At 48.0% G+C, this 13,198-nt stretch overlaps 1 protein-coding gene across 1 annotated transcript in view; it reads left to right on the top strand.

The window, feature by feature from the left end:
- The window catches only part of HEATR1 (HEAT repeat containing 1), a 94,003-nt gene that overhangs the window by 16,044 nt on the left and 64,761 nt on the right, over positions 1-13,198 (top strand). The window contains exons 11-14 of the mRNA XM_044292376.1: positions 1,616-1,733; positions 1,850-1,957; positions 4,300-4,395; positions 6,219-6,307. Coding sequence (XP_044148311.1) covers positions 1,616-1,733; positions 1,850-1,957; positions 4,300-4,395; positions 6,219-6,307 — 411 coding nt within the window. The remainder of the gene's footprint in view (positions 1-1,615; positions 1,734-1,849; positions 1,958-4,299; positions 4,396-6,218; positions 6,308-13,198) is intronic.

Raw genomic sequence — 13,198 nt, 5'->3', positions numbered from 1 at the left:
TAATCACACCTTTCCTGCTCTGTACGCCGCCACTCCTCACCTCCGGTACTCTCTTCTTCTTTCTTCTTTCTTCTTTCTTCTTCTTTCTTCTTTCTTCTTCTTTCTTCTTTCTTCTTCTTTCTTCTTTCTTCTTTCTTCTTTCTTCTTTCTTCTTTCTTCTTCTTCTTTCTTCTTTCTTCTTTCTTCTTTCTTCTTTCTTCTTTCTTCTTTCTTCTTTCTTCTTCTTCCTGGCTGTGCTATGACTCGACACACACAGCGTGAGGTGACAGAGCATCCTCGCTCTGTGCACAGCCGACGGCAGAGGACCAGGAAGTGGTGAGTACAGAGCCCGGGGAGCGCTGCATTCACCGCGTCCTCCGGTACTAATGAGCGCTTCCATAATAGAAACGCTCATTTGTATTTGTCCCATAAGACGCAGTGACCTTCCTCCCCCAGTTTGGCAGAAAAAGTGCTTCTTATGGGGTGAAAAATACAGAAGTCGGCAGCATTTGATTATTTTTTTTTCTTTCTGCGTGGTTCTTCTCGGTTCTCAAGATCTCTGCTTGCTGTCATGCATTTGGAACGTTTGTTTACTTCCAGGGAATCAAAAGCAATGTGTGGTCATGTGATGGATGCATAGGGGAACGGCTCGTTGAAGGACATCTTGCTGATGTCCATACTGTAACTGTAATAAGTCTGGTATCTGGTTTGTATACCCTGGACATAAACAGATACCCTGGACATAAACAGGTGTAGTTTTCCTTGAAAACTGCAAGGAATTTATACAGAAAGTAATTTGTAGCAACGTACAACTTTTTCATTATACAAAGAGTAACCTTTACTCTTTGTATAATGAAATATGTACCCCTGTAATGTTAGGACTTATATGGCCCTGTACAGCATGCTAAAATATAATTAAAGGGGTTTTCCGGGTATAACAAGTTATCATCGATCCCCAGTATAGGCGATAACTATCATATCGGTGGGGGTCCTACCTTCTGGACTCCCACGATCATGAGAATGAGGGCCCCGTACCATGTGGAGCCTCCCTGAAATGGATGGAATGGTTGGTCAGAAATGCACTTCTGTGGGAGCGCCGGAGTAACCGAGCACTGTACTAGGCTATCTCCTATAGAAATAAATGAAGCGGCAGTGCGCCTTTCCGACCAGCCACTCTCTCTGTTTCAGGGGGCTCCACAGGGTACGGGGCCCCAGTTCTCGTGATCGGTGGGTGTCCGAGCTGTACCGATCTGATAGTTATAACCGGAATACCCCTTTATTGGAGCACAGCAAATTAAATGCAAAGGCAATGGTCTGTGTTACCCTACCAACTAATGAGAAAAGAGCAGAACCATGCCTTTTTATGAAAGTGTTGCTTCATTGCATAGACGGTAAATGGTTATTAAAGGGTTTGTCCTGGATTTTGATAGGATAGGCCATTCATGTCTGATCGCCACCCTGCACCCCTACCAATCAGCTCCTTTAGTGTAGCGTTGATGCTGGAAATCCACAGCTCTGTCCATTGTGTAGTGGATGGGGCGGTGACTGCAGCGCTGCTCCCTTTGTAGTGAATGGACTCCTGACTACCCCTTTAGAACATTTGGATCACGTCATTACATCTTTTCTGTGTCTTTAGATATCCTGAAGCTCTGGATTTTGTCTTGGAAAGACAGCTGAAGGATACAAAAGACCAAGAGAAACAAGACTTGTTTCACCAGTTCATTGCGCTCTCTACCAGTGGAGGAAAACATGAGGTACGAGCCTCCATCATGTCCTGGTCATTCCCTCTTTTCATATTTCCGATGATTTTTAGAACGTTTTCCTGTGACGTCTGTTTTGAGAGCTCCTAATAATTCCCAAACTATTTCAGTTACTGGCGGACTGTGACACCTCGCTCCTGCTTAGCTTGAACCACCCCCAGGCCGCCGTAAGACACCTCGCTTTACTGCATCTCAAGGGCGTCATCGAGAAGTCCAAGGTGAGTCGCTGCTCTTTGTGTCGGTGGATTGGGGTCAGCGGCCAGTCACGTGCAAAATGTAATATTTTGTGCCATTTGTCATCTTGAGGGGCTCAACTTACTCAGACTGAACCAAGTCTTTTGTAGGGCAGACTGTTGCGTGATAGCTCAATGTACAGTAATGACTGCTGTGGATTAAAGGGGTATTCCGCTCTGGCAAGTTATCTCTTCTCCATAGAATAACTATTGGTGATCACGAAAACAAGTACCCTGTACCTCTAGGGGTGGGGTTGCTAAAATGAATGTAGCGGCAGGTCGAGTGTGTGCACTGTCGCCAGGGCCGCTTCTAGGTTCATGTGGGCCCTTGGGCAGACAGTATAATGACCCCACAGTGGCCCTCCATTCAGAATAATTAACCCTAGTCGCTCGTCATTCAGAATAATGACCCCCCCAGTGGTCCCCACTGGTCATTATACTGTATGGGGGTCATTATACTTTGTAAGGGGCCCTCACTAGCTAGAACTGACTGGGCCCCACAGCAAATTTTTGTACGAACACCCCCCCCAGTGGGTTTACATTAGCTTTTTTTTATTCGTTTGATGTATTCAAAAAAGGTACTGTATACAAGTGTGCAGCACACCATGTTTTTGTATCCTGCAGAGTCCAGTAAAAAAAAAATACATACTTTTTTTTTTAATACTATGGACACCACTGTACGGCATCAGTCTGAGGCATCTGTTAATGTATACATTAAACGGATGGCAAAAATGTGATGTGAACCCAGCCCTAGTGTCAGAATAAGCACCAGTACAAATTGGAGCAGAGAGGGGAGGCCGCCATGTACTGACAGAGCGCACAACCTGGTGCTGGTGGTCAGCAATCTGAAACTTTTCCCCACTTATGCCAGGTCTAAAAAAAAATCCCAGTGGCGTGGGCAGGGAAGGAGATCCAGTTATGGCCATACAGTTATTGGTTAACACCTCCATACAGTGACTGGATACTTCCATACAGTGACCAGATAAAACCGCCATACAGTAACTGGATAACGCCACCATACAGTGACCGTATAAGAGGGCACAGTACAGGGAATGACTAGGGGCACTGTACAGGGTGTGGTAAGGGTGCACAGTACGGTGTTGGGGGCACAGTCACGTGACCCTGTGACGTTAGAAGGTCCTTATGGTACATGCGGTTTACACACCACCATAATGAGAGGCAGAGGAGTGAGACGGGCCCAGGCCCTGGATGGACAGGAGGGGTGGACACAGCAAGTAGGTGGAAGGGGCTCGGAGGGGGATTCGTACAATAAGTAGGGGCAGGAGGTCTGTGCAGGGCAGCAATAGGAGGGTGGGGCAGGAGATAATTAGTCACAACCAGAATACCCCTTTAAGTCCAGGGGACAGTGTACCGTTTTGCATGGGTTCCTTTTTTATTTTAAAGGACCTTTTCCAGTTTCGGTAAGTATAGTCTATTCATTGTATAGTGAAAATGTATGCAATGCTCTAGGGTACCAGAAACTGAGTTTATATAGACAGATCTGAGTTGCAATACCTAGATGCAGCCTGTGGGCAGTGCTAGTGTTCTTGGGAAACAATCAGAGCTTTTTGCTAATCTCCAAAAACCCCTTTAAAGGTATCTTAAAGGGGTTTTCTGACTGTTAGATCTCGTTCACATCACCTTCTGGATTTCTGTTCTATTCATCCGTTCAGAGGATGAATAAAACGCAAATAAACGATTCGTTGTAAATCCCATTCACTTCTATGGAGGTGATAAAGTGTCAGTTACACTCCGTTTGGCTCCTTTCCATCAGCTTCACATTATTTTAAAACGGGGGGGGGGGGGGGGAAAAGTCCTACATGCAGGACTTTTGCTCCCGTCTAAAATAACATATTTGTGACGGATCCATTTTGTTTTGCATTAAAGTCAATGAGTGACGGATTGTAACGGATTGCTTTGTATGTGATCCGTTATGCAATCAGTGTTTAAAAACAATGAATAACGGAAAGTGAACGGATGCATTGTGTCCGTTTTCTAAACGGATCAGTTTCGTCAGTCCATTTAAAAATATGCTTTCCCTTAGTGTTTGTTGGCTTTTCGTTATTTATTTACTTTCCGTTATTTTGAACGGATTACAAATATAACGGGAAGCCTTAGTAACTGATGACAGGAGCGGCAGGGCCTTCCCAAACAGCTAATTGTTGGGGTCCCAGGTGTAGGACCCCCACAGATCAGATGCTAATCGCCTATCCAGAGGAGAAGTCATCAGTTATAAACAGTCGGATTACCCTTTTAACTACTTACAGCCCTTTCTTTCTTTTTACTGTAAATAATCTAAGCATTTTTTTCTTACCTTTCACCCTCAGGCTGGTTTTGAGGAGTCCTTTATTAAAGAAGCAATTCTAGCGCGTCTCAAGGATGATGACATTGAGGTGCTTTTGTCTGCCTTGCAGTCATTTAAGGTCAGTCATTGATAATATTTATTGACTTACATATTCTCATAGCAGTTACTAATATATGTCGCCACATCTCCGGCAGGCAAATCCGGTAGTCTGTTCCGGCAGAGGAGCGTACTACTGGAGTTATATCCAGCACAGCTGGATGCCGCAGCACACCTCTTGATCCCCATTCACTATAATGGGATCCTACAGGTTTTCGGATCCTGTTAAAGTGAATGAAGAACCAGTGGTTCCTGCTGCTCTCCGGCTATGCCATGACCTAATGGAAGTGTGAACCTACCCTTAAGCTGGCCATACACATATAGTTTTGGCTGATCCGCTGAATGTGGGAAGCTTTCTAACTTTGCCCTGACAGATGATGTTGGGGGAAACTAGGAGAGGGCGAAATGAATATTTTTGCGGATACTTTTTGTTCACCAGAACTGTTTGGCAGCAGCTTTCTGCGCTCCCCCCATAGCGTACACACGCATTCTGACGAGCCGAACGTATATATATGTATAGAGGCGATGGGAGAGCGCTGTCGGCCGAATGATCGTTCATTCAACAGCTATTGAAGGCGTATGGCCAGATTTAGACGGCTTTCTTCTTCAGTGTATATGTATGCAGTTGTCTGATGCGGTGTATGCGTCTATTGGAATATCATGGATCCATTTACATGAGATGACTGAGCAGGCAATTATCGAGAATTAACTGTTTGTCTCGTCAGAGGAGGTGAAAGCTGCCTTTACTTGCATCATTCACCTCCGCTGTATGGCGACAAGAGATTGCTTTTGCGATCGCCCTTTCTCATACAGATTGACTGTGTCTGGCCAGCAGGTCGCTGTCTACACAGGACAAACTGCTCCCCGGAAACAATGATTTTGGTGTCCACATCAATGACACTTTCACTCGATGATTGGCGTCACATTTACACTGGCCAGTTATGGGGAACAAGCGCTCGTAGGATCATTTATTTTATTTTTTATTTTTTTTCTTCCTCCCTTTTTGTCCTCCACGATGGCAGTACTCTGAGTACTGCCGTCGTGGAGGACTCAAGAAAAGGAAATTACCGGTAAGAGGAATACAGTTTTTCATTACAACCTATTTGTAGAGTTTAGGCCCTGTTCACATCGACATCATGACTTTTGTTTGAGGTAAGCCACAACGCTGTGCTGGACTGATTTTTACAGATCCCAATGGCTTATAATGGGGTCCATTTTGGTTTTGTCATTATGTCCATCATTTTGATAGCAGGAATAGCACTTGCCGATTAGCGGGGCAGCACTTTCCTGCTGTCACGTCGACTGTGTGAATAGAGCCTTAGCCTGTGCCTGCTCCTAGTTACAACATATGTGCTGCAAATCTTAATTTGAAAATAAATCTTTTCTTTTCTAACATAATTGCCCTTGGGTGCAGTTCTTGCCGTTTCTTTCAGTATTAATATGTACTGATGCAGTAGTCGCATATAGGTGTGAACAGATACCAGTTCACTATAGGTGTCCACTTGTCTGGATTTCAAATATGTGTTTGGTCAAATTTGAGGAAGTAGCAAATCCCTTGAACCAACTTTCTCAATGAAATGGTGAAATTGGTACAATTGCAGGAATTTTCAGTGAAAGCTCTCCGCAAGGACACCTTATAGACTGGATTTCCAGTGACAGACTTTCTCTTTCACTATATATTGTGCATACTGGCCATCTTCTTTGAGAAGAGCATCCACTTAGAAGACTATTTTTCAATGCAGTTTTGGGTGGTCTTCACAAAGCGCTTTTGCTGTATTCGGTTTGGTTCTTATTTCCTCATTGACCAGTATGCCATGGCCCTTCTGACAATCCTGTTCTTTTCAGCTTTACCTCAGCCACTTTGATACAGAAGAAATGGTTTCAGTTCTTCTCAACTTGTTTGATCGTGCAGAACTTTCTCAGACTGATGGCTGGTGAGTAGTTTTATTCTTGGTGCTCCTCTGCTGGCTGCTCATGTTGTCTCCATGTATAATTTACAATGTTTTGTTACATATAAATCTGTCTATTGCTTGTAGCATGTGGAGTAATGCAAACGGGCAATGAATTGTAACAACCGCATCACTTCGCACCAAGAGTCTTAAAGGGCTTCTGTCACCCCACTAAACTTTTTTTTTTTTTGGGGGGTACTTAAAATCCCTATACTGCAATATATCTATACATTATGTTATTAATCATTTCCGTTCAGTAGATAATGCAAAAAACATACTTTTATAATATGAAAATTACCTGTCTACCGGCAAGTAGGGCGGCTACTTGCTGGTAGCTGCCGCAAAAAAACGCCCCCTCCTCCTGTTGATTGACAAAGCCAGCAGCGATCTCCTCCTCCCGGCCAGTCCTGTCTGCATTTCAAAAATCGTGCGCCTGTCTTGATTCGGCGCAGGCTCGCCTCCTCAGCACTCCCTCAGTGTGCCTGCGCCGATATAGTCTTCTCTTTCGGTGACGTCATCGGCACAGGCACACTGAGGGAGTGCTGAGGAGGCGAGCATCCTTCTCTCAGAGCACCTGCGCCGAATCAAGACAAGCGCACGATTTTTGAAATGCTGACAGGGCCGGCCGGAGGAGGAGATCGCTGCTGGCTTTGTCAATCAACAGGAGGAGGGGGCGTTTTTTTGCGGCGGCTACCAGCAAGTAGCCGCCCTACTTGCTGGTAGACAGGTAATTTTCATATTATAAAAGTATGTTTTTTGCATTATCTACTGAACGGAAATGATTAATAACATAATGTATAGATATATTGCAGTATAGGGATTATAAGTACCCCAAAAAAAAAAAAAGTTTAGTGGGGTGACAGAAGCCCTTTAAAGCCTAAAGGCCTCTTTACATAGGCAGATGATCGGGGCAAGTATCAGGAACAGTCTTCCTAGAGACGCAGTTCCCAGTAATTGTCCTTTGTAAAGGTGCCACCCATCATCCAACCAATGAGAAAATGCTCATTCGTCGGGTGAAGGTATAGTTAATGTGAACATTTGAAATCTTTGTTTCTGGACAGCAGTTTCTGTGTGAACAGTGGTCTGCCCGGCCAGAAACAATATCCCAGATTACACCTGCCTGATAAGAGTTAAAGGGGTTTTCCAACCCCTAAAATGCCTTCCCATACGCCTGGCCCCTCACAGAGGTTATACTTACCCAGTTGCCGGTACGTGCGTCGCTTTTGATGCCCGCACAGTTGCCGCTGCGTCTCCCCATCGCGCGGATGAAAACATCTGGCGTCAGGGGAAGGGGGGAGGACCTGACTCCGGATGTTTTCACTTTTTCAGAAGTGAAGCAGGTGCTGGGGACCAGGTAAGTACAATCTCTGGGAGGGGCCTGGGCGTATGGGGAGGCATTTTAGGGGTTCGATAACCTCTTTAATTAAGGATTGATGTTTACTGCTTAATTCATTAAGAAATTTAATGAAATTAAAATAAATTATCCAGCGAGGGGGCATAATCTTCACTTGATCCGGTTTACAGATTTTTGATCCAGGGAGTTATTCTGATTGCCTGATTGGAGTCGGGAAGGAATTTTTCTCGCTGGTATCATTGGGGGACACAGGACCGTGGGTATAGCTTGCTGCTGCCACTAGGAGGCGACACTAGGCTGAAAAGTGATAACTCCTCCCCTGCAGGCTATACCCCCTCCAGCCTGGAGAGAGCATATCAGTTTTTAGCTTAGTGTCGTAGGAGGCAGACCTCGGCTCTTTTACGATTTTTGTTTTTATTTTATTTTATTTTATTTTTAGGTTAAGGGGCACAGATTCGCATGCGTCTCTGTCTCCCTGGGAGGCTGGCCGGTGTTGCCTTTCCACCGCCCTGCCTCCCCCAAGAAGACAAAGTGGACCAGGGCAGCCTAGCTCCCCTGCTTCCTGCCAGCAAGAGGGCCACCTCCTCCCCAGCCCTTCTCTACATGGACCCCTGATGCCTGGTGCCAGCGGTCGTGGGGTGGCCCTGCTGGTACAAGACTATGGGTGAAGAACACAGATGAAGTCTGGTGAGTTTTACTGTCCCTCCCTGTCCCCCTCACATGGCCCCTTCTTGAGGGGGTGAGGAATCCTCCACCCGTCGCCCAGCTCACCTCAGTAGAAAGGGTTAATCCCTTTCCACGGCCGCGGCATGTTACTTTCACCTTCCCGACTACAAACAGGCGCCTTCTGCGCCCTATTCCGGTGACCCCGCTCTCCGACCGACCGGGTGGGCTTCCCGGTCGGCCAAGCGACGCACCTTCTCGGCGGCTCCCTTTTCAGGAGTCCACTAAGCCGTCCCGGGAGAGCAGGCAGAACGGATTCCCTACTCGGCCGGACGCCGCAAAATTTATGCCCCGGCTTTATTTGGGCCTACCGTTTTATTTCTTTCTGATTTCTTCGGCCACGCATATTTACTCCTCCGATGGGCTTACGTGGTCAGCGGACTCAGGTGACCGCATTCCGGACATCGATCCAGGTTCGCTATGTACTGACTAGCGGTGAGTCCCGGTCGGCCGGCGTGATAATTTAGTCCCCGGCTTTGCGGCCTTCTAGGCCGGAACTTCCTCCCTCATTTCAGGCCCCTGCTTTCTATAGATTCTGTCTGCAGGCACAATGTGCCTTTATATTGCAGTATACAGCCCTTCTCCATATCGGGCTAGGTCCTCATAAAAAATTAGTAAAAAAAAAATAAAAATTTTTTTTTTAAAATTGTGCGCATGCAGATCCTGCTCTCCTCAGCCCACAAGTTCCAATGGAGTACGTATGAGGGATCCCAATCCGCCACCTGAGGCCGTTTGGTTGATTATGCTCCAACTGCGCATATCCAGTGGAGTACATCTGAGAGATTCCCATTCCGCCCTCCGGGCCGTTTGGTTGATAATGCTCCAACTGCATAGATCCAGTGGGGTACATCTGGAGGATCCCAATCCGCCCTCTGAGGCCGTTTGGTTGATTATGCTCCAACTGCATAGATCCAGTGGGGTACATCTGGAGGATCCCAATCCGCTCTCTGGGGCCGTTTGGTTGATAATGCTCCAACTTCGTAAATCCAGTGGGTACATCCGAAGGGTCCCCAATCCGCCCTCCGGGCCGTTTGGTTGATGATGCTCCAACTGCATAAATCCAGTGGGGTACATCTGGAGGATCCCGATCCGCCCTCTGAGACCGGTTGGTTAATGGTGCTACTACTGCGCAAATATCCGACTGCGCAAATCCAGTTGTGGACAACTGAAACTTCCCATCCACCCTCCGGGGGCGTCTGTTTGAGTTTCTACCCTGCGCAACTCAGCGGGGGACCTCTGGAAGTTCCCAATCCACCCTCCTGGGTCGTTTGGTTACTACAGCACCGTCTGTGCAATCGGTAAGCAGACCTTTAGTTCCATTCCACCTCCGGGTAGTTTGGTTCTTATTTCAACACCGCCGCAACCTGCAACAGCCATGGCTAGAGGCTGAGAGGTGGAACTGCGCACGAGCGGGCCGAGGCAGGACAGTTATTCGGTCCCTAGATTACGTCCGTGTTAACCGGTTCTGGTGTATGCATTAACCCCTTCCTTAGGCACTATCTACACTTCTACTAGATACAGTGCTTAATTTGGGTTTTACCTCCTTCCTGAGGTGGACTGACCTCACTAGCATTGGCCTCAATGCCGGCAAGGTGTCCCTCTTTCTGTGAGTGGCGGAATTGAAGTTCCACTGGGCTCAGTATTGTCAGCATACATTAACCGTCTGTTAGGTGGCATGATGGCATTCTCACTGCTGTCGCAGTGTTTACGTACGCATTACACCCTTCTGGGGGGGGGATGATGACACCTCCCACAGAGTACAGAACTCGTTAATATGCAAGTTCCTGCTAGGTGCGTTACCCCCTTCGATGGGTGATGTATTGCACGACCTCGGGGTACAGTACTTACTGGATATGTTACTCCCGATCGTAGGTAAAGCGTTTGCACTGCCACTGGGTGCAGTGTTTGCCGTCGGTTTTTCCCCCTCCATTGAGTGGGTACTTACACTTCCGTAGCTTGCGGTTCTGACTATCGCTACCCCCTTCCCTACCGGGGGTTTGCGCTTCAGTTGGTTGCTATTCCACCTCCCATTTGCCATCACATACTTCCTATGGCAGTTCCCTCTACAAACGATCCAGTAACGGGGGAATCGCTATGCATCTTTGCATGCTGTATTTCAGCTACGCCACGACTCTAGATGCCTTGGTTCCCTTCACAGGTGGTCCGTGGCAACAGTCGGTACCGCTGGTGCCTGATATTCTCCATCTAGTGGCATATGGATACTGCCACTGGAGACTATGGATACCCCCATTTTGTATCCCTCTTTTCTTCATGCACCCTTTGGAGACACAAGAATGTGGCCTTTGTGCTCTCAGGGGAGTCACCCACTCTTATGTGTCCTAGAGACTCCCCATCCCCATGAGCCTCCACCGTTCAGGTCAGTCACACTGCACAGAGTACTGTGATCAAGATCCAGCAAGCAGAGTATTCCACCGACTCCGGATGCTGAGTCCACCACTCATCCTTATCTAGATGAGGGCGTTATGCTGGCAATCTGCAGTGGCTACTACAACGGCTTCTCCTTCGCAGGGTAGTCTTCACGCTAGGGCCAGATGCTCCTAATCGCTGTAGCGAGACAGCCCCCCCTCAGGTAGGGGTTCTACCCTGGTACTAATTCGGCAGTTGCTCCTGTTCAGCGCCCTTGTCAGGTGGAGGGGTTAGGGTTGGCTCTACTGACTGGGCCAGCTTGATACCAGAACTTCTCCTGGATGTTCTCAGGCCGTCCCCTCATGTCCACGCTGGCGGAGCATACGGTAGCCCCTACCGCACGAGGGGTGTTTGAGTCTCCGCTACATGCGAAGGCTCCTTCTGCACAGTTCTTTTGTCAGGCAGCGCATTCCTCTACCATGAGAATCAGTGACCTCTACGGTGTGGTCTACTCCTCGGCTGGAGTATGGCGTGTGCATTACTCTTGGGGCTTCCCTGGTAGGGCCTCCCCTTCTGGCGGTGTGTCGCATCTCCACTAGACGCTGTGGAGCCCCCGTCTCACATGGGAATGGGCTTTAGTTCTGGCCTCTTTCTGGTTTTCTACCAATAAGGGTACGTGGCTCTGACAACTGTTGTCCTTCTGCCACATCCAATCCATATCCATATGTTTGAGAAAGGCTCTTGATGTGAGCCGTAACGCGTCAGAGTATTGTATGTGACCAAAAAAGACATCATCTTTTGTTGAAGGCTATAGTGAGTGCCGGTCTTTCTTCATTATTGTTGGCTATTGTCCTTCTGTCGTAGGCTCGGGTGTGGCGATGGTGTAATTACAATGGCTGATCGGCACCTACCTTTTGAGTGCGTTCTACTGGGTAGATCAGTCCCTACGGCACTCGTCTGCTCTAGATTGCCGTTCTAAGCGGGACCTGGATCTAGTAGGCATACTGTGTCGCCAGTGGTGCTACCTCTCTTCAGATGTCAGTGATATCACCTCAAGTCAATGGTGGTTGTTCTTTCACTGCTCATTCCGGGGGTGGACTGAGAGTCTTCCCAAGACGGGTAGAGCGGGTGTATGTTACGACGTCCCCTGTTAGTAGGAGTTTCGTTCCTGGTACGGATCACACGTTTCCTTTCCGGTCTCCCCTCGTGGTGGATAACTGATCTCCTTATCCTCCTGTCTAGCTGACCAGTAGCCATGGGTTGTACGACTCTGGGAGCCCATCCCTATTTATTTATTTATTTTTTTCGGGCCCAGGGTTCCTCGGGTATGGTGAAGGGGTTGGACGTTGTGGTCGAACTTCACCCGGCAAGAGTATTTCTCTCATCTTTGTTCCACTCGTCTGCCCTTCCAGGCAGCGTTACTGTTTTGTTGAAATATGGTCAGTGACGGGGCTCCCATCACTGGCGGTGCTCACATTGGCTTTTATTTTACTTACTTTTCCCATGTGGTATTGATACTTTGGCCGGCAGTGGGGCACGCCTGGCTCAGGCGTTTGTTTCCTAGTGATTCTCAGGCAGCTTCTCTTACTAGAGATCTCACCACCAGCCTCTCTGGCTATGAGGGCGTTGGTCTACCAATATTCCGCTCCCTAGGGGCTGTTCTCTGGACCAGAGGTGAATCCTAAGGACTTGGCTTTTTAGTTCTGCTTCCACAGCTGCGGCCAGGAGCCAGCTGTTTGGTGGCATTGTTTATTATTTTTTTCTCTGAATTGTTACGCCTTCTTGTACGTACTTTTTTTCTTTAAGTATGAACATAGGGCGGTGTTCCGTCCAAGGTCCTCTTTTTTCGCAGAAGGTGGTCGCCTTTCCACGCCTCACAGACATGGGTTTCTCTTCTTTCTCCCTCGTAGTACACGGACCGAGCTCTCAATCAGCCATGTGATTTGGCCTCTGGGTTTGCTTGTCCTTGTCTGGCGCCTACAGCCCTAAGGACTTCTACCAATTCTTATCCTGGGGTCCTTGTCAAGGCTGACGGCCTCCAAAGGATGTTTTCCGGATAGATCCGTTCAACAGTTGCTCGGGCATTCCGCCCTCGGGTGGGCAATGCCCAGCTGAGTCTTGGCCCACCCGACCAGCGGTCGGCGATTCTCGGGTCCATCTCCTCGTGCAGTAGCTTCCAGAGTGGAAGGCAGTGTCTTGGTCTTCCGGGCACACGTTCGTCAAGTCTTACCGGGTGCCTTCCTAGGCACCGGCGGATACTGTTCCAGGCAGCAAATTCTTGCAGGCGACAGTGAGTTACGCATCCTCAAGGACGTTTTTTCTCCAGGGGCATGTGAATTTTTTCCCTCCCCGTGGACTGCTTTAGGACGTCCCACGGTCCTGTGTCCCCCAATGATACCAGCGAGAAAACGAGATTTTTGTGAAACTCACCT

This window comes from Bufo gargarizans, chromosome 4 (genome assembly GCF_014858855.1).
Source record: "Bufo gargarizans isolate SCDJY-AF-19 chromosome 4, ASM1485885v1, whole genome shotgun sequence".
NCBI classification, from domain to species: domain Eukaryota; kingdom Metazoa; phylum Chordata; class Amphibia; order Anura; family Bufonidae; genus Bufo; species Bufo gargarizans.
This window is presented reverse-complemented; position numbering and strand designations above follow the sequence as displayed.